Source organism: Orycteropus afer, unplaced genomic scaffold (genome assembly GCF_000298275.1).
Source record: "Orycteropus afer afer isolate SDZICR_OR568_19922 unplaced genomic scaffold, OryAfe1.0 scaffold00037, whole genome shotgun sequence".
NCBI classification, from domain to species: Eukaryota; Metazoa; Chordata; class Mammalia; order Tubulidentata; family Orycteropodidae; genus Orycteropus; species Orycteropus afer.
In genome coordinates this window covers 1,153,968-1,173,609 of record NW_006921624.1, presented here as the reverse complement: position 1 = coordinate 1,173,609, position 19,642 = coordinate 1,153,968, and the positions used below count along the sequence as shown (strand labels likewise).

General features: G+C 55.7%; 1 protein-coding gene across 1 annotated transcript in view; it reads left to right on the top strand.

The window, feature by feature from the left end:
- Nucleotides 1-341: 341 nt before the first annotated feature.
- CRB2 (crumbs cell polarity complex component 2) overlaps nt 342-19,642 on the top strand; it is a 23,740-nt gene continuing 4,439 nt past the window's right edge. Inside the window, exons 1-10 of the mRNA XM_007936729.1 lie at nt 342-447; nt 8,854-9,177; nt 12,051-12,246; nt 12,376-12,515; nt 12,979-13,164; nt 13,347-13,460; nt 16,015-16,887; nt 16,971-17,479; nt 18,117-18,282; nt 19,111-19,634. Of these exons, the coding sequence (XP_007934920.1) occupies nt 342-447; nt 8,854-9,177; nt 12,051-12,246; nt 12,376-12,515; nt 12,979-13,164; nt 13,347-13,460; nt 16,015-16,887; nt 16,971-17,479; nt 18,117-18,282; nt 19,111-19,634 (3,138 nt within the window). The remainder of the gene's footprint in view (nt 448-8,853; nt 9,178-12,050; nt 12,247-12,375; nt 12,516-12,978; nt 13,165-13,346; nt 13,461-16,014; nt 16,888-16,970; nt 17,480-18,116; nt 18,283-19,110; nt 19,635-19,642) is intronic.

Here is a 19,642-nt window from a genome sequence, read left to right as displayed (position 1 = left end):
GAGAGGTGGGAGAAGAGCAGGGTGGAGTGGGGTTGGGAAGGAGTGGACTGCACTGAATGACAAGGTCAGACCTACAGGGGCCCCTGAGGCCTCAGATGGTGCCCTGGGGCTTAGGGATGTAGGCCTGAAGTCTAGGGGGATGGATCAGATCCTTCCTCTAGAGTCATCCATGAGGTGGAGCCGCCTGGGAGGGCCTGATGGGGGAGGAGGCAGTGGTGGGGCGGGAGGGAGGGGCCGGGCCTCTGTCCACAGCATTAGTGCTGGTTGGAGGGACGAGCGAGGGGGGTGCGGAGCCAGCCAGGCCGCCCGTTCCCACAGCAGCAGAGCAGAGTGCAGCTGCCATGACGCTGGTGAGGCCTGAGACCCAGGGCCCTAGACCCCTTGGCACTCTGCCGGGGCTGCTGCTGCTGCTGCCGCTCTGGGCCCCTGCCCTGGCCCTCCTGGCCGGTAAGTTGGGGCCAAAGCTTTGAGAGGTCCAGAGGGTGTCTGTCTCCCAAGTCAGACACCCCAGGTCTTGAGTTCTGGGGCTGTGGGTGGGCTGGTCTGCATGGATGCATGCCTGAGTTGTGGGGCAGAGCGGTGCCCTGCTGGGGGCCACTGGTACTCATGTGGGGCCCTGAAGAGGTATGTTCTGGGACTTGGGGGCTGTTGTGCATGTCCAAGGGGCTTAGTGGGTGGTGGGGTGGAGATGTGTGTGTTGGGAGATGCTGTGTGGGGTTTGGGGTGTGGGCTTTGAGTTTTGGTGTGTTACATACTCACTGTATGGGAGATGGAGTATTGGAGCTGGGAATTCTAGGTCGTGAGGTACTGAATTTGGGGAGTTGTGGATCACCAGAATCTCACCCTGGAGTCTGTTCTAAGTACTGTGCTGGGTTGTGGGGTGCAGGTTGTTGAGTGTGTTAAGATGTGAGCAGGATGAGTTGTCCTGGGGTGAGCTGTGAGTGTATGAGGCATTGTGGGTGTTGTGAGCTGTGTCCAATCATGAGTTGTGGGGTGTAAGTTGCCAAATGGGTTGAACTGTGTCTTTGCTCTTGACACGAGGGGCAGAGAGTGGGGGCAGGAGACCCTTGTTGGAGGTGGAGGCGGGAGGGGACAGGGGAGCGGGCCATTTGCCTGTTCCCACTCCATTTGTGTGCTAGCCCTGCTTGAGCTGGAGGGAGGGATAGAGGATGCTCTGGGATCCCTGGGGGTGCCCAGGGACTTGGACACACGCATGTGTCCCCTGCTGGCCCCTCCCTGGCATTCCTACGCCAAGTTGAAAAGGCTCCTGAAGCCAGACCCCCACTTGCCAAGCGGTTTTTTGCTTTTGTCCAAGTGAATTCATGTAAGGGGCCTGGAATTCTTCTTGGGGAGTCTGGGGGGACGCTTTGTCTTGGTCGCTATAGCTACAGGGGCCAGGCCAGGGAAGTCCCCTGCCCCCACCGTCACCAGCTAGAGGAGGGAGCCAAGCTGGGCAGGACTGCTTGGGCTCTCTTGTGGCTAGGGAAGCCCCCACCTCCACATAGTTCTGCAGACTCACAAGGTGTGGAGGGTCCAGGCTGAAGCCTTCCTCTGACCTTCTGTGGGGCCTGTACTCACAAAGTCATCTCCTGACTCTTCTCCTTAGGGCTGTGAGGGACGTTAAGAACCCTATTTTGCAGTGGAGGGAACTGAGGCCCAGGGAGGGATGGGGGCTTATGGCTGGGCTCCCAGGCAAATCTAGGGCTGTGAGATGAGCTGGGGCCCGCTCTCTGCTGTATGTGCATGAGGGCTGTGAAATCCTGTCTGTGAACCTGTCTGCTCCCTGCCCTGCAGGGCACACACACCCAAACACCCACACCCCTGCATACCTGTGTGACATGCCAAAGCCACACACCACCACTCAAACGGCATCCACAAGCAGCTGTAGGTCCACCCACATGTGTATGTGTATGCACACACACACATACTTCCCTACAAATCAACCTCATGTACATATATTGGCATGCGTTTGTTCATAGTAATATGTACATTCATATGGATCTTGAGGCAGAGTAAACACAAAATAGATCTTTGCTGAAGAAGGGCATGGACACTGAGATACATACATACTCCTGTGTGCACGCAGGATTTCTGCACAGGGAGCTCATTCCCTGGGGAGCTCTGAAAGCTGAGGTGGGCACTGTGGGTGTGAACAGTTCAGGGGGAGGGGGCAAGATCAAGTCACTTGAAAACCAGTTTCCATCCCAGAGCAGATGGGGTTTTCCAGGACCCGTGGGTCTTCCACCCACCCCTGCCAGGCCCTGAGCTGGGCCTCTCCACCTTGGGCCCACTTGGCCGTAAAGGCTGGCTGGTTGCTATGGAGAGAACCAAGCATCCTGGAGCACAATGGAGCAAGTTGGGCCTTCACAACCGCCCTGTTTCCTCCCCCCAACACACACCCAGGGAGCCTGGCAGACAAAGGGGCAGCAGGTCCAGCCCAAGCCTGGCCCCTCCTCCAGCCAGAGCTGGGCAGACAGCGGCAGGGAGCAAGCAGGGGGAGACACGTATCCAACTGAACCTCAGGATCCCTCTGAGAGTCGGTGTCTGTCCTACATAAAGACTTGTTGGTGAGTGAGTAAAGAGCATCACCCACTACATGGTAGACACTAGGCTACTCAGGTAACATGATCAATCTTAATTCTCACAACAGCTCAAGAAGGTTGGCTCTCATACCTCCAGTTTACAGAGTTGGAAAACTGACTGCAGTACCAGCATCTCCTTTCTGTGTTTCTGTAAAGGGGATCAACACAGTTAAATCTAAGGCTGTAACAGGAATTAGATTAGAAAGCCCAGTGGTTCTCCAACTTAGGTTTTGGTGTGGAACCCCCAGTTTCAAAGGAAGATTCCGACGGCAGCCCACTAATGTTAATAGTGAAATAGTTAAATGTGTTTTTGAGGTGGACCTGGCATCCACCTGCTCAGTCTTCCCCTCATTCTGGAAAATACCTCCCCGGCTCCCAGGTGCCATGAGCACCATTTAAAGACACACCAGGCACAGGCTCCAGGCTCCATCCAAGACAGCTATCGTTGGAATTATTGTTATCAAAATGGTGTTTTTTAGTTTCAGGGGTAAACATTTTTGTGAAAAAGCATTCCGAAGTTTCCCGTCTTTTAAGATCCCTTTCATCCTTTTTTGATGGCTCTGAGGCAGTGTTTGCAAACCTCTATTGTGTTGTACTGTCCTTACTGTCCTGTTATTCGGTCCTAGTGACAGTGGATGAACTTTTTCTTTTTTCATGCTAGCAGCTCCCATACTTTGTGACATCTTGGGTCGGCGTCTTAGGAATCTTCTCTCTCTTGCCTTATCAAGACAAGAAGCTTCCCCGAATTCACCATCAGCAAGACACTTCTCATCAGCTGTAACTAGACCTGTCATAAGTGTGTGTAAAGTGAGAGTTGCTAAGCATTAAGTGAGGCCTGAAACATAGGGGCATTACTCACAGTTGGGTTCTGGAAAGACAGGGTTGATACCTGCTATGTTCAGGCTGGTCTTGGAACCTCGCTCTTGTGAAGGCCCTGAGAGTCTTCTCTCGGTGCCTGGCGAGGCTGGGCTGGAACATGCTAACATGGCAACACATGGGTGGCAATTTAGAGTTGGCGAAGTGGGAGTTTCTCATGCATTAGGAGCTGTGGACCTCTCAGGAGTCTTAATTTTTTGGGAAAGTTTAGCAATCTGAGTTAGAAAAACTGAAGTTTGTTTTTGTTTATAGCACACACGAACACATGTGTAGAACAGTATGTACCTCTTTAGCTTTGAATCAAATATAATAAAGTAATACTTAAATCCATTATCAACTCCCATGAAAGCAGTAGTCAAGAAATCAAATGACATATTGCATTGGGCAAATCTGTTGCAAAAGACCTCTTTAAAGTGTTAAAAAGCAAATATATCACTTTGAGGACTAAGATGCACTGACCCAAGCCATAGGTATTTTCTTTTCTTTTTTTAAATTATGATTTGGGTGAAAATTTACAGAGCAAATTTGTTTTCCATTCAATAGTTCATACACATTTTATCTTGTGACACTGACTTCAACCCCACAATGTAACAGCTCTCTTCCCACTTCCTCCCTGTGGTTACCATCTCCTTATGTCCTTCTTTCCTATGCATTCCTGCCTTCTGAGTTATCTCCCCATGCAAATGCTGCCCTTCTGATCTCCCATGGTTGATTGTTCTAAGGAGTGTAGCTACCTGGTATAACTGTTCACCTAGTTGTTGTTGTTGTTGTTATGTGCTGTCGAGTCGGCCCCGACTCATAGCGACCCCTCCTTGGGTTTCCGAGGCAGTATCACTACGGAAGTAGGATTGCCCAACCTTCTGTCTAATGTTTGGCTAAGAAGGTAAAGCCATAGGCCTAAAGGATGACTAGAAGCCGTAGTCTTGGGGTTTCACCAGCCTCTATCAGACCAGTGAGCCTGGTTTTTTTATTGTTATTTTTATTTTTTTTATGGTTTTGAGTTTTGTTCCACATTTTTCTCCCACTCTATCTAGGATCTCTAATTTTGGCCCCTTTCCAAGTGGTTGGGAATGGTAGCCAAGCACCATCTAGTTCTTCTGGTCTCAGGTTCATGTAGGCTGAGGTTCCCATGGTCCACTAGTCCCTTGGACTATTTGTTTCCATATGTCTTTGATTTTCTTCACTCTTCTTTGCTCTGGATGAAGAGAGACTAGTTGTTGCAGCGTAGATGGCTGCCTGGAGGCTTTTAAGACCCCAGTCACTACTCACCTAAGTAGGAAGTAGAACAATGACCTTAAGGTCTCCCGCAACCATTGTCCTGAGCCTGCAGGCCCAGCAACTCATTCCCTCAAGGGTGCTTGGCTGTGGCTAAGAAGTTAACATAACTTTTCCCCCTGTTAGCTCTATTATATATATGGACATTCTTATAGCACACACAAATACATGTGTAGAAATATCACCTGCCAAACTTATATATTCCCTTTTGCCTACCCATAGCTGATCATTTTGCCTGTCCACCTACGTATGCCATGGGTATTTTCAATAGCCTGATATGCATGCAAAAGCTGGACAATGAATAAGGAAGATCAAAGAAGAATTGATGTATTAGAATGATGGTATTGGCTTACAATATTAAATACACCATGGACTGCCGGGAGAGCAAACAAATGTGTGTTGGAAGAAGTACAGCCAGATTGCTCTTTAGAAGTAAGGATGGTAAGCCTTCATCTTATGGACTTTGGACATGTCAACAGAAAGGACCAGCCCCGGAGAAGGACCTCATCTTCGGTAAAGTAGAGGGTCAGCAAAAAAGAGGAAGGCCTTTGACGAGAGGGACTGACACAGTGGCTGCCACAATGGGCTCAAATGTGGTAATGATTGTGAGGGCCACACAGAACCAGGCATCATTCCGTTCTGTTGTACACGGTCACTGTGAGTCAGAGCTGACTCGATACAGCAGCAATCATAGATGCAAGGTGTGTAGCCCAGCCCTAAGCACATGGTAGGCACTCAGTAAATGGCTGTTGTTATGTTATTATAATAATCCATCTGCTCTCCCAGGGCAGCAGGTCGCAGGGGAGGGGCGGGTGTCTTTTAATCCCTCCCCTGCCAGGTCAGCCTGGCAGCCTAGGAGGTCAGGAAGGATTTATAAAGATAAGCACAGGCCCCTTGTTGTCTGGGCAACAGGCCCCGCCCCCCACCCTGGCCCCTGGGACAGCCCCTCTGCCGCTCTCCTGCCTTCTGGACCCCAACCCTCTTTACCTTTCCTCCTTTCTGACCTGGATCAGCCTGGCCTCCTCTGCTCACTCCTGGATGAGTGCCGACCAACCGACTGGAGGTCAATGGTTCCCACACCTCAATGTAAAAGGAATCCCCTGGGGCCCGCACTCAATGCAGATTCTCTGGCCTCAGGCCCAATGGTTCTGAGCTTTTAGGGCTGGCTGTGGCCCAGGAATTTGTATTCTTAATATGGTCCCAGGTGGTTCTGGAGAACCTGGAGTGGAGGTTCTGAAAACGTGGGGTCCTCAATGGCTGTGGGACTGTGAAGTCGCTTCAGCTCTGAACTGCACGTTCCTCAAAGTAAAGTAAATGTGAAGGTTAATTGAGATTACGCAAGACAGTCACCCCTCGCCTGTAGGCTACTGAGTGCTGTGCATACTTCTCGGGATAGGCACCTCACTCTCTCCATGCCTGACTCTGACTCAAAACATGCCCTCTTCCTGTGCAGCTGGACTCCGTCTCCTGTGGCTCTGTCACTTAAGGTGACAGGCTATCTGCTGCCACAGTCCTGGGTGGGCAGATGGTGATTAAGCACCTACCCCAACCCTGGTGTCCTTTCCTGAGGTGCTGTCTACCCAGCCTGGTCCTGTCTCCTCTAAGTGTGTGTGTGTGTTTGTGGGGGGCAAACCTCCAAATTGGGGTGGGGATCCCTTGACCCACACAGATAGGTGGCCCCTGGCCCTGATTAAACAAAGAACGTGTTGGTACAGAGCCCAGCAGCCCGGGCCCTTGGTGAAGAGAATTAGGATTGTTCTCCCCTCCACAGCCACTAAAATGGTCCTGAGTGGCGCTGAGGTGTTGGCTGAACCTGATGCCAACCTCTGTAACAGTGGTAATGATCGTAACTGCCCGTCACTGCGGGATTCCTGGCTGCCCGGACCTTGTACACATCACCTCGGTGGCTCCTTATAACCCCACAAACTGAGCACAACAAGCACCCCGGATGCAGCCCAGGTTATCTGTTGTCCTTTTCTGAGAGGGGTCCATCCACTCCCACCTCTTTTGGGTGACGCTGCTGACTCTGAGGCCTGGACACCTGCAGGCCTGGAGGACCAGGCTCTAAACTGCTCAGCCACTGTAGCCAGGGTGGCAAAACTGAAGAGAAGCTGCTCACAGGCCTTCAGGGGGGCCAGATGACCCCGGCCTCACCCATCTGACCGGATCCTGAGAGGGGGACTGGGAATGGACCCACCAGCTGGGAAGGCGAGAGGGGTTTGTGGAGCCCAGGGCCCCAGAGGGCCACCTTCAGCTGACAGTGCTTCAGTGCCTGGCCCTGGATGGGCGCTAGGGACAGCCAGGCTGGGAATCGGAAGAGTGAGCCCATGTTGAGCTGTGCCAGGTACTGTGGGCACCAAAGGTGGGAGAGGAGCCTGACAGGACCACCAGTTTTTCCCTGGGTCCATCTGCTGGTATTTCCCTGGTCCACTGCCCGCATCCTACTTCAGCCTGGTTAGGAAGGGCTGGGGTCAGGCCAGTGGACAGTCCTGCCTGGCGGAATGCGGATGACGCGCCCGAGAGGCTGCAGAACCTTATCTGGGGGTCTTCACCCCCGGGATGGGGGAGGGGCGGGCGCAGGGCCTGAAGCTGTTCAGGGGCCTGGTTAGCGTCTAGATGACAACCTGGGTGGGGGAAGGGCACGTCTTGGAGCTTCAGGTTGGGGGTGGGTGTCTTCTGCTTCCAGCTCTCATTCAACCCACTAGCAGTGACAACCACCATTACTGAGTTCCTACAACACGCGGGCACTTGAGTGTAGCTCGTGAGGCTTTGAATCCTTCTGCTAGTCTATGAAGCACGTGCTGTTGTCATCCCCCTCTTCAGATTGGAAACAGAAGCTCAGAAAAAAGAAATGACCTGCCCGAGATTTATCAGCTAGTTGATTTCCTGAGCTGGGGTTTGAACCAGGGGCTCTTTTAATCTAAAGCTCGATTTCTTCCCCTGCCATGACATTGACGGGCACTTGGGAAGGAAGAGAGGGCGGGAGAGAGACTGGCTTCCTCAGCTTCTAAACCAGTCCTCCCCTTTCTCCTCTGTCAGGGATCTGTCAGAGGAGCTCTGAGTGATGGAGGAATCATGGAGGCTAGTCAGGTGCTTAGTTAGCAGGTCTGAATACCTGTACCCTGACACTTCAGGCCGGGCTGGCCACTGCAGGCACCTGTGGACAGGGCATGGAGCACGGGGCAGGAGCCTCTGAGAAGTTCCCAGGCCAGGGCTGGCAGCAGGGGCAGCGGACTGGGGCGGGGGGAGACAGAGGGTGGGAGTGAGTGAGGCAGAGAGCACGTTCCCTGACTTTGAAGTCCTCCGTCCACCCTCCAGAGGTCAGGCTCATCTCCAGTTTCACGAAGGGATGGAGTTACCAGATCCCCAGCAGGAGAGGTAAGGGGGAGTGGGAGGGGCCTCCCCTCTTTCAGCCTGAGTTCCTCACCCCTGGGCCTCCTGGGAGTGAGGTGAACCCAGGATGAGTCCCCCTCTCTAGGTAATGCTAAAATGAACTTGCAGCCTGTCCCAGCCGTGAACTCACTGTGTAATCTCCAGCAAGGGTCTTCACTTTGGTCCTCTGAGCCTCTATTTGCCGCTTGTAAAATGGGTGACTGTCATAAGTTGCTGCATGGATGTGATGAGAGAGTGGAGGACAACGCTCCCAGGGTTAGTGTCTGTCCCTGAATCCCACCTGGGAGCTGGGGAGGCGGGCATCCCTGGTCCTCTCGCTCTCCAAAATGTGTGAGTTGTCGTTGAGCTAATGCCAACTCTCACTCCTAAGCCCACGTGTCACTGTAGAACTGTGAGCTCCAAAGGGATTCCAATGACCGATTTTTCAGCACTGGATTTCCAGGCCTTTATTTCGAGGTTGGCAGCTGAGTGTGTTCATGTTTGCACCACCCAGGGACCCAACTCCAGGATCTGTGTGACACAGACACCCCTAAAACCCTTCCCTGTTCTGGGTGTAGATTTGTCCAGCTGCTGGGACCTGGCCTGTGGGCTTTAGTCCACACCCTGAGTACAGACAGGCCTATGCTACTTCCCAGCCCTGGGGTCTGTGGATGGGCCTGAGAGGGCTGGGAGGGGTGTGTCCCTGTGACCTGACCCACCTTGACCAGCTGGTGTCCTCTATCTACAGGAACGCTGCCTTCAGAGACCCCGAGTGCCTGTGTCTCAGACCCATGTGCTCCGGGGACACAGTGCCAGGCTACAGAGAGTGGTGGCTACACCTGTGGGCCCACAGAGCCCCGTGGCTGTGCCACCCAGCCGTGCCACCATGGTGCTCTGTGCGTGCCCCAGGGTCCAGATCCCAATGGCTTCCGCTGCTACTGCGTCCCAGGTTTCCAGGGCCCACACTGTGAGCTGGACATCAATGAGTGTGCATCCCGGCCCTGCCACCATGGGGCCACCTGCCGCAACTTGGCTGATCACTACGAGTGCCACTGTCCCCTCGGCTATGCAGGTAACATCCCCTGCTGCCTCTAGAAGATCTGTCTGTGATGCCAATACTACCAACTTTGACTTTAGTATAGAGACAGGCCCTGCCCCAGGCATCCTGGGAGCTCTAGGGTTTATACTGTCTTGTTCTGGCCACAGTGTTAATGGCTAACCTGGCGGCTGTGGATGACAGCACCTATGTGTAAGTGCTGGCTGGGTGCCTGGCACTTGACAAATATTATTTCAGTCCCTTCTGCAGAGTTCAGCTTGGCACTAGGGCTGGGGACACCCCCAGACATCTCTGGTGGGACTAGAGAGCTTATCGTCTGGTTTAGCTTTAAGGACACCCCCAGACTCTCCCGAGATTTCCAGCACTTATTCACTCTTATCTGTGTCAAGCTGTAATGTAGACACTTTCTGATGGTTCTTGAGTATGAAACCCCATGCATGGTTCAGATTGCAGTGTAGACCCTCACCCCTCCGGGCAGCCCCCAAAGCTCTAGCGTAGAGACACTCTCAGTCTTATTCAAATTGTAATGTTGACATATCCTCAGGGATCCTTGCTGTCTCTAGAGTGGAATAATGTATATAAAACTGCACAGAAAAGTGACTGACACTAAGCCAATGTTAGTTCCCTCCTCCAGTGAGAGTGTAGCGATGTCCCCGTCCCATCCATGCTCTAAGGTATAAATACCTGGAGCTGCTTCTCTCTAGGCCTGAAGCAGGAAGGGGGGTGCAGCTGGGGAGTGGACAGGTCAGAGAGGGAGGCCAGGTCTCGAATAGTCTGAAGTCTACAGTGTGGACAACCTAGGGTTTCCTTCCAACTGAATTCAGACAATCCTGCTCAGGTTTGAGGTCACCCCAGAGAAGGGGCCACATGGTGTGCTGGAGAGATGGGTCTCAGCATGCTGATGAAAGGTTCTGGGAATTGGTTCCATGTCTCCTTCTCATTACTTGAATGCATCTGTGTCAGGATGTACGTGTCTGTGGGAGTGCGGTTCACATTTGTCTGTGTGTCTCCTAGTATGAAGGAGTATATTTGGTCTGTAAAGAGGCCTCTGTGTGCCTGCCAGTACCTGCGGTTGTCTGGGCTCTGTGAATGCATTTGTGCAAAATGTCTGTGTGTGCACGTAACAGGTGTGTGCACACCTGGGTGTGTAGTACTCGGATGTTTTGGTGCTCTTTCTGGGTTAGCTGTGGATGTGATGGGGGTAGTGTCTGTTGTGACTCATTTCTTTCCTCCTCCTTCCGTTCTAAGCCTGGCGGGGGAGTTTGGGATTCCAGGCGGCCTGGGCCTGGCTCCCCCTGGCACGGATGGTGGGAGTGGGAGTGGGACTGGGGTGGGAGGAGTGCTAGGTCATAGGAAGGAGGGGCCATGTTTTGTGCTTACTGAGCTGGGAAGAGGGGTATGTTCCAGCTGGAGCCAGCTGAACCCCTGACCCCTGACTGAAGTCACCTAGGAGGGGGCAGGGGAAAGCCCACTGGCGTCTACACTGACACATGGGCTCCAGGATGAACTCAGATGGTACATCTCCAACCCTGATTCTACTGCCTCCATGTGTCCCTAGGAGGGCTGCCCAGCCATCCCATTTCACCCGGGACAGAGGGATGCAAGACTTGGAGTTTTAAAACCAAGTTGGTGCAAGTAGAACCAGGACAAGTTGGTCACTATACTTCAGCATCTTCTTCCCAGGGGATATGCTTCCTCCCTGGGGTCCGTCCTAAAAAAAACTCACTGCCATTGAGTTGGATCGGACTCATAGTAATCCTTCTTGGGTTTCTGAGGCGGTATCACTACGGAAGTAGATTGCCCAACCTTCCTTCCTAGGAGTGGCTGGTGGGTTTGAACCGCCATTCTTCTGGTTAGCAGTCAAATGCCTTAGGCACTACACCACCCAAACCAGCGGGGTGACCCTTCTAAAATGTAGGTAGGACCATCTCACTCAGCTGCTTGAAACCTTTATGATGAGCTCAAATTCTGGTAGCTGACCCCCAAGGCCCCAAGATCTTCCTACCCCAGCTTCCCCTCCTCCACTGTCCCCTTAGCTCCTGACCCTCCATGCAGCCCCCTGCCCTAGGGCATCATGCCTCTGACCTACACAGGACTCAGTCCATGCTGCAATCTCTCTCTGTCCTGTGTAGGTCAGGAGCATGATGCCCTAGGGTCCAAAAGCAGTGAACCCCACCCCCATCCTTCAAGGAACTTCTTCCAAGAAGCCTCCAATTCTCCAGGCCGGACCACAGCTCTTACTTTCACAAGATTATGTACTCTCCTTTATTGAGGTTATCAAAATGAAAACTAAGTCTTCATTTATGTAATTATTGCCTTGGGCTAGACTGTTGTGAGAAGGAGCTCTGGTAGAGTAGTGCCTGAGGCACTTGACTGCTAACCAGAAGGCTGGCGGTTCAAATCCACCAGCCACTCTTTGGAGGGAAGATGGGGCAATCTACTTCCGTAGTGATACTGCCTCGGAAACCCAAGGAGGGGTCGCTGTGAGTCGGGTCCGACTCGACTGCACATAACAACAACAGACTGTTGTGAAGGAGCCCTGGTGACAGTGGTTGAGTGCTTGGCCGGAAGGTCAAAGGTTCGAACGCACCAGTCTGGGAGATTCATAAAGATTTATAGCCTTGAAAATCCTAGGAGCAGTTCTACTCTGTCCTATAGAGATTCTGTGAGTCAGAATGACTTATGGGCAACTGGTTGTTTTTGGTTTAGACTATTGAGAGCTCCACGAAGGCTGTGATTTTAGCCTTGTTTATACCGAACTGCCACTGCCAGGAAACACCTGCTCTGAATAAATGGACTAACGTCTGTCTCTTTGGATCCTCGCATTTCGATTCAGTTTAGGGTCTGCCCTCCCTCTGAGTGCCCATCTCTCTGGCTCTGTGTCGCAGGCGTTACCTGCGAGACCGAAGTGGACGAGTGCGCCTCGGCGCCCTGCTTGCATGGGGGCTCGTGCCTGGACGGCGTGGGCTCCTACCGCTGCATGTGCGCGCCAGGGTACGGGGGCGCCAGCTGCCAGCTGGACGTCGATGAGTGCCAGAGCCAGCCATGCGCGCACGGGGGCGTGTGCCACGACCTGGTCAACGGGTGAGCGAGCGGCCGGCGGAGAGGACGGACCGTGGGGTGGTGGGCGCAAGGGACCGCGGCCGGGGCCTGGGTGGCAGGAGGGGAATTGCCCCGCGCGCTCTCAGCACCGGCCGCGCGGCCTCGCCCCAGGTTCCGATGTGACTGCTCGGACACTGGCTACGAGGGTGCGCGCTGCGAGGACGAGGTGCTGGAGTGTGCATCGGCGCCCTGCGCGCACAACTCGTCCTGCCTCGAAGGCCTCGGGAGCTTCCGCTGCCTCTGCTGGCCAGGTGTGTGCGTGCGCGTGCGCGAGCGCGAGCGCGCCCCTCAGCGGGCAAGGACCTGCAGGGGGCAGGGCACGGCCTGGGGCGACGGAGTAGACGTGCATCTGTGCGCATGCGCGAACGTGATCCGCGCCCTTAGCGGAAAGAGTGGGGTGTGGGACTGCAGTTTGTCTGAGCCTCCGTTTCTTGATCTGCAAAACAGGGCTAATAATCACAGTAACTTCTCCTAAAGTTGTGAGGGGAGTAAATGTGGTGAAATCCACAGCATTTGCACGGGCCCTGGCACAGGCACTCAGTAATAACAGTCATAATGGTCATAAAATGATGATGCTGATTGATGAAGGTGCTATAGTCATTTCTACCCTTCCTCATGGAGTCCACTCTCCATGCTGGTGATTGTGTTCCAAGCTGTTATGGCCTTGGGCTGGTCTGGCGGCAGTAACCTGATGCCCACGTGTGTGCTCCCCAGGCTACAGCGGCGAGCGTTGCGAGGTGGATGAGGACGAGTGTGCAGCGGAACCCTGCCAGCACGGGGGCCAATGCCTGCAGCGCTCCGAGCCAGCCCTCTACGGGGGCGCCCAGGCCGTCTTCCCTGGCGCCTTCAGCTTTCGCCACGCCGCTGGCTTTGTGTGCCGTTGCCCGCCGGGCTTTGAGGGTGAGCCCACCTCACAGGGAAGCAGTCTACCAGTGTTTAGATGCACCGGGAGGGTTGCCTCGGACTCGGCAGAGGTATCGCCCTGCCTGAGTCAGCACCTCTCTCTAGCTCTCAAATGGGTCCTTCCAGATCTGTTCTGGCTCTGAGGGAACAGGTGGGAGTCACAGCTGGGCCTCTTGCAGGGGATGACTGCAGTGTGGACGTGGACGAGTGTGCCTCACAGCCATGCATCTACGGAGGCCGCTGCAAGGACCTGCCCAATGGCTTCAAGTGCCACTGCCCAGATGGTTACACAGGTGCCTGGGCTAGGGTGGGCACTGCAGCAGAACCCGGGGCTTGAAGGTTCCCTGTGGTTGATGTGTGGAGTTGACACTGAGGGAGGCTGAGCTGGCACCCAGGTTTTAGAGGTGAGAAAGGCGGAGACTGGCAGGTTTGGGAAATATTTAGGAGGGATACTAAGGTCCTGGTGTAAATCTGTGTATGAGTGGGAGGTGTCAGAGACAGAGGTTCAGCCTTGAGTGACTGTTGAGGGGAGGACAGTGAGTTGAGCTTTGTTCTTGCTTAGTCTGAGTGTCTGTGGAGCAAGGAAGGGCAGGAGCCAGGGTGGCCCAGGGTCTGGGGCTCAGGAGAGGTGCCTGGGTTGGAGCCAGAAACTGGGGAGTTGAGAGCGTAATCCTGGCAGCCGGGGCCACAGAATGAGGTTGTCTGGTAGGTTGTGTGGAGAGAAGGGCAAAGAAATCCAAGAGCTGGGCTGAGGCCCAGGGTCTGCAGGCAGAACAGAGGCAACTGTGTGGAGGGTGGAGACCTGGGGTTAGTGTCTGTTGAAAGGTGAGCTTGACCTTTGGGGAGCTCGGGCCCACTGGGTTGGGGGACCAAGGGTGCAGGATGTCCTTCCTGCCTGATGTACATGCAGACACACCGACATGGTTCCACATGAACGCTGGTGAACCCACGGGGCTTACACACACATTCACTGTGCCTGGTCCCTGTGGAATGCCTGCGACACCTCCCCCACACCGGCACATTCCTGTTCGGACACACTGCCTCCTCTTCTGGCTGGTTGCCTGGGCACAGGAGAAGGAGGTGTGAGCACTACTGTCCCTCCTGCCCTTACCCGCCTGGAGAGGCTGGCGCTCAGCCTCCCCCACCCCAACACATGGGGAGAGGTATGACCGTGTCCCTAGGGGCCCTGAAAGCCCATCTTCTAAGAGTCCAGCCCCAGGAGAAGTGGCCACAGGGGTACCTGGCACATGGTAGGCCGACCATAGCATGCCCTTCCTGGAAAAGACTTTCGATGCATTTCCTTATTTCCTCCCGGCAACAGATCAGTGATGGATCACAGATGAGCTGATGGAGGTTTGGAAAAGGGTGTTATCTCCCCAGGTTCACCAGCATCAGTGGGAGCCCAGCTCCTCCCCAAGCTCAGCTCAACTGATGGGTGACAGGGAGGGCAGAACAGGGTCAGGGGCCAGGAGGGGGACCCCGGCTGTGGGGCTGGGCTCCTTGCCACTGTCCACACCTCCTTCCTTTGGGCTGTGCTAAGCATGGGGGAAGCCAGTGCCTGGCATTCCTGAGCTGGGTCTGAAGGAGGCAGCGGGGCCAGGCGGGGAGCTCTGCTCCCCAGCTTCGCCACCCACCCACCATTCTTGGCCCATCCGTGGGGAATACAATGGGACTACAGGTTCGGTGGACCTTTCTGGGGGGCCTGTGTCTCCTGGCAGGTATGGGGGGCTAGGGCCTGCAGCAGGGGGAGGTTGGGGCTGCAGTTGGCAGGTCTTTGAAGAAGGCTGTGGTATCTATGGGCTGACTGGGGCCTGGCTTCAAATCCCGGTGGCTTCTCTGGGCCTGGGTTTTTCTGTTGTGGGTGTAGGCCTGGCCTTCGTTGTTTTCCAGAGACTCTGGTTGAGACCCAAGCTGTGGCCGAGCACCTGACGTGGGTGCTCCAGGAGGAAAGAATGAGATAGCCCCTCCAGGGTAGCTGCTGGGGATCCCCGGGCAGAGGGATGACAGGGTTAGAGCCTGGGGGCTACTGGAGTGTCACAGACCTATATACCCACCTCAGCCTCACTCCTGTATGTCATCATTCTGTCCACAAAAGCCATCCCCGACCCTTTGTTAGGCACCAACGACATACTCAGGTCTCTGGAGGTGGTCTCAGTAGAGTAAGCAGATACTTTCAGGGCATTGGTCCAGCGAGCTGTGGCTTGGGGCAAGGGGCTGGGCATGACCTAGTGTGGGGGAGAGTCAGGGAAAGTCTCCCAGCTGAAGAATCTTTTGCAGGATGAGTAGCAGCTTGAGAGGCAGGACAAGGAAGGGTGAAACGTTTTAAACAGAGGGAACAGCATGAGCAATGCCCTAGAGGCAACACTTCCCAGGAAATGCAGTTCATGGTCTGGAAGGAGCAGGGCTAAGCCCACGTGGGGTCTCCAGTACCAGGCCAAGTGCTAGGACTTTGTGGCAGAGGAATCTGGGCAGGGGACGCTTTGGAAATCCATCTCCTGCTGCTGGCAGAGCTGGAGGGGAGGGGACTTCTTCAGGCAGGTGAACTGGAGGAGGCTGGACCTTGGTCCAGAGAGCTGGCAAGGCAGGAGACACGGGGTGGGAGAGACGGGGGCACAGGAGGGAGTTCAGGAATCTGAGTCTACAAGGCATGAAGGCTGGCCAGATATGGCAGGGGGAGGGGGCATCTTGGATTCTGGCCTCTGGGGACTTCAGGGCACCATGAAAAATCCTTTGGGGTGGGTTTGGTTGATAGGTGCCGAGGTTCCTGTCCCAGGAGGCGTGAACCTTGTGGGTCCAGACTATCATTCTGGTGCTGGGCACTGAGCTTTGGCCTGATCTCTCCCCAAGGCTTGACATGTCAGGAGGATGTGGATGAATGCCTGTCGGAGCCCTGCCTCCATGGTGGGACCTGTGATGACATTGTGGCGGGCTACATCTGCTGGTGCCCAGAGGCCTGGGGCGGGCCCGACTGTTCTGTGCTGCTCACTGGCTGCCAGGGCCATACTTGCCCAATGGCTGCCACCTGCATCCCCATCTTCGAGTCCGGGGTCCACAGTTATGCCTGCCACTGTCCACCTGGTACTCATGGACCTTTCTGTGGCCAGAATACCACCTTCTCTGTGGCAGCTGGGAGCCCTGTGCAGGCTTCAGTGCCAGCTGGCGACCCCCTGGGTCTGGCACTGCGGTTTCGCACCACATTGCCTGGTGGTGTCTTGGCCACTCGCACTGATACCCGCAACAGCTTGGAGCTGGCACTGATGGGGGCAACCCTTCAAGCCACACTCAGGAGCCATGGTGTCACTGTGCTCATCTTGAGACTGCCAGACCTGGCCCTAAATGACAGCCACTGGCACCGGGTAGAAGTGGCACTCCGCCCTGGGACCTTGGAGCTGCGGCTCTGGCACGAGGGCTGCCCTGCCTGGCTCTGTGTGGTCTCTGGTCCTGTGACATTGGCTCCAACATCTTCAGCATCCTCATCACCTGCGGGGCTCTGCACCACCCAGCTGGGTGGTGCGGCCTTTGCAGGCTGCCTCCAGGACGTGCGTGTGGATGGCCACCCGCTGCTGCCTGAAGAGCTGGGTGAGAATGTCCTCCTGGGCTGCGAGCGCCATGAACAGTGCCAGCCTCTGCCTTGTGCCTATGGAGGGGCCTGCGTGGACCTGTGGACTGACTTCCGTTGTGACTGCCCCCGGCCTTATAGTGGACCCAAGTGCACTGATGGTGAGGAGAGAGCCAGGTGGGAAGGGGCACCTGAGACCTGGGCCCATCCCACAGGCCTCACACCCAGTCCCCTCTTCCTGCAGAGGTTCCCGCTGCTACCTTTGGCTTGGGGGGCACCCTGAGCTCTGCCTCCTTCCTGCTTCCTGAGCTGCCAGCCCCAAACCTCACAATATCCTTCCTCCTCCGCACTCGGGAGCCTGCTGGCCTGCTGCTCCAGTTTGCCAATGACTCGGCAGCTGGCCTGACGGTGTTCCTGAGTGGAGGCCAGATTCGGGCCGAGGCACTGGGCAGTCCCATCCTGGAGCTGCCTGGGCACTGGGATGATGGGCTTCGCCACCTGGTGGTGCTCAGCTTTGGGCCTGACCAGCTGCAGGGCCTGGGGCAGCAGGTGTATGTGGGTGGCAGGCTCCTCCCTGCTGAGTCCCAGGCCTGGGGCGGGCCCTTCCGAGGCTGCCTCCAGGACCTGCAAATCAATGGCTTCCACCTACCCTTCTTCCCACTGTCACTGGGGAACTCAAGTGAGCCCAGCGAGCTGGGCAACAGGCAGGCCTGGAACATCACTATGGGCTGTGTCTCAGAGGACATGTGCAGTGTGAGTACCAGCGGTAGGGTGCGTGGAATGGACCTTTTCCCAGGACCTATCACTGACGGTTATAGTCACTGTCACTATCACTGTCACTGTCTATCACTATCACTGTCTATCACTGAGGGTTAGCGTGACCTTTTGCTGGTAAGGAAACTGAGGCTCAGGAGGTCGTCACCTGCCCCAAGTCCCCCTGCTAGACAGCACCAGAGCAGGATTTGCATTTGCCTCCTCTCCAGCCAACTGCCCTTACTCCCTGCTGGTCCCCAAAATCCAATCTCCAGTCCTGATTGAGACTGGAACCCTGAACCATGCAGAGAGCTGCCTGAATTTCCGCAGGGACTACTTAGGGGACAGGGATGCCTGTGGGGAAAATGAATGGGTTCATAGAGAAAGCAGCAGCCCTGCATTCGAAAAGTCTGGCTGTGAACTGTTTCCTCCATGTACTGTTTCAGGCAAGTGGCTTCTCCTCTCTGACCCCAATTTTCTCATCTGTAAAATGGGGATGATAGCAATTTCCTGCCTGCTTGTTTGTAAGGAAGTGCCGTCTGTAGTAGATGCTCACAGGAGGTGCTCAGTGAAGAATTACTGCTATGATGGCGGTTATAGTGGGGCTCAGCTGACCCCTGTCCTGCTTCTCCTGCAGTCTGACCCCTGTCTCCATGGTGGGACATGCCTTGTCACCTGGAATGACTTCCACTGCACCTGCTCTACCAACTTCACAGGGCCCACATGTGCCCAGCAGCTGTGGTGCCCTGGTCAGCCCTGCCTGCCCCCTGCCACGTGTGAGGAGGTCCCTGATGGCTTTGTCTGTGAGTGTGTATGCCCTGGGTACCCAAGCTGGCTTAGATCCTGCCCCTGCCCTTGAGGCTCACGGGCTGCTGGGCTGGGGACTGGGATGCCAGCAGCCCCGGCCCAGTGTGGCTGGGCCACTGCCTCCAGCGACTGGTTTTCTGGAGAAGGTAGGTGTGTGCTGAGTTTTCAAGGGCTAATAAGACTCTGCCACCCCTCCTTGGGTTTCTGAGGTGGTATCACTATAGAAGTAGATGGCCCAACCTTCCTTCCAAGGAGTGGCTGGTGGGTTTGAACCGCCAGCCTTCTGGTTAGCAGTCAAGTGCTTTAGGCACTATGCTACCAGAGCTCCATTAGAAGCTTATTGAAGACTCTGCCAGGGCATAAAGGGAAGTCTTTTCATGCAGAAAGAACAGCGTGTGTAAAGGCTCTGAGGTCAGTAAGGACAGCTGAAACACAAGCCCAGGAAGAGTTTTAAGCAAAAGAGGGATGTGATCAGGTCTGCAAATGGGACAGGGAGGTTTTGGGGAGGAGACTACGGGCAGATTTTGCAGGGTTACTATTGTCTGGCCTGTGACCTGGAGAGGGAGGTGGACATCTGGACTTTACGGCACTGGCTGAAGCTGGTTTTCTGGACGTAGGGAATGCATGAACGGGTGGAAAGGGGGTGAGGGGCGGCTGCCGAATCCGGAGTTGGATGAATGGACCGGTGAGGCATTGCTCCCGCCACACCTGAGATGAGCCTGAGGAGTAAGGGTGGTGGGCGGCTTCACCCATGTGCTTGTGGGGGCAACGTGGCTTCACCTCCAGGACACCCCCCCAACTCCCCCGACGTCCTCTCTCCGCAGGTGTGGCCGAGACCACGTTTCTCGAGGGCCCCCCTGCCGAGTTCAGTGGGCACAACCTGTCGGCGGCGCACACTTTCGGCGACCTCTCCCTGGCCTTCCGTACACGCGACCTGGAGGCCAGTCTGCTGAGCGCTTCCGCGGGCGCCCACGCCGCCGTCTGGCTGGCCGTACACAATGGCTCGCTGGCAGCCGGCGTGCGCAGCGGTCGCGGCCTGCCGGGAGCCGTGCTGTCCGCGCCCGGGCCGCGCGTGGCTGACGGCGCCTGGCACCGCGTGAGCCTGGCCATGGAGCGCCCGGCGGCCGCCGCGTCGCGCTGGCTGCTGCGACTGGATGGCGCGGTGACACCCTCGGTGCTGAGCGGACTGGCAGGAGCCCTGGACTTCCTGCGCGGCCCAGGCGCCGCGCGCGTCCTGCTGGCGGAGAACTTCACGGGCTGCCTGGGTCGCGTGGCACTCGGCGGCCTTCCGCTGCCCCTGGCGCCCCCGAGGCCCGGCGCGGCGCCTGGCCTTGCACAGCGTTTCGCAGCTCGTCC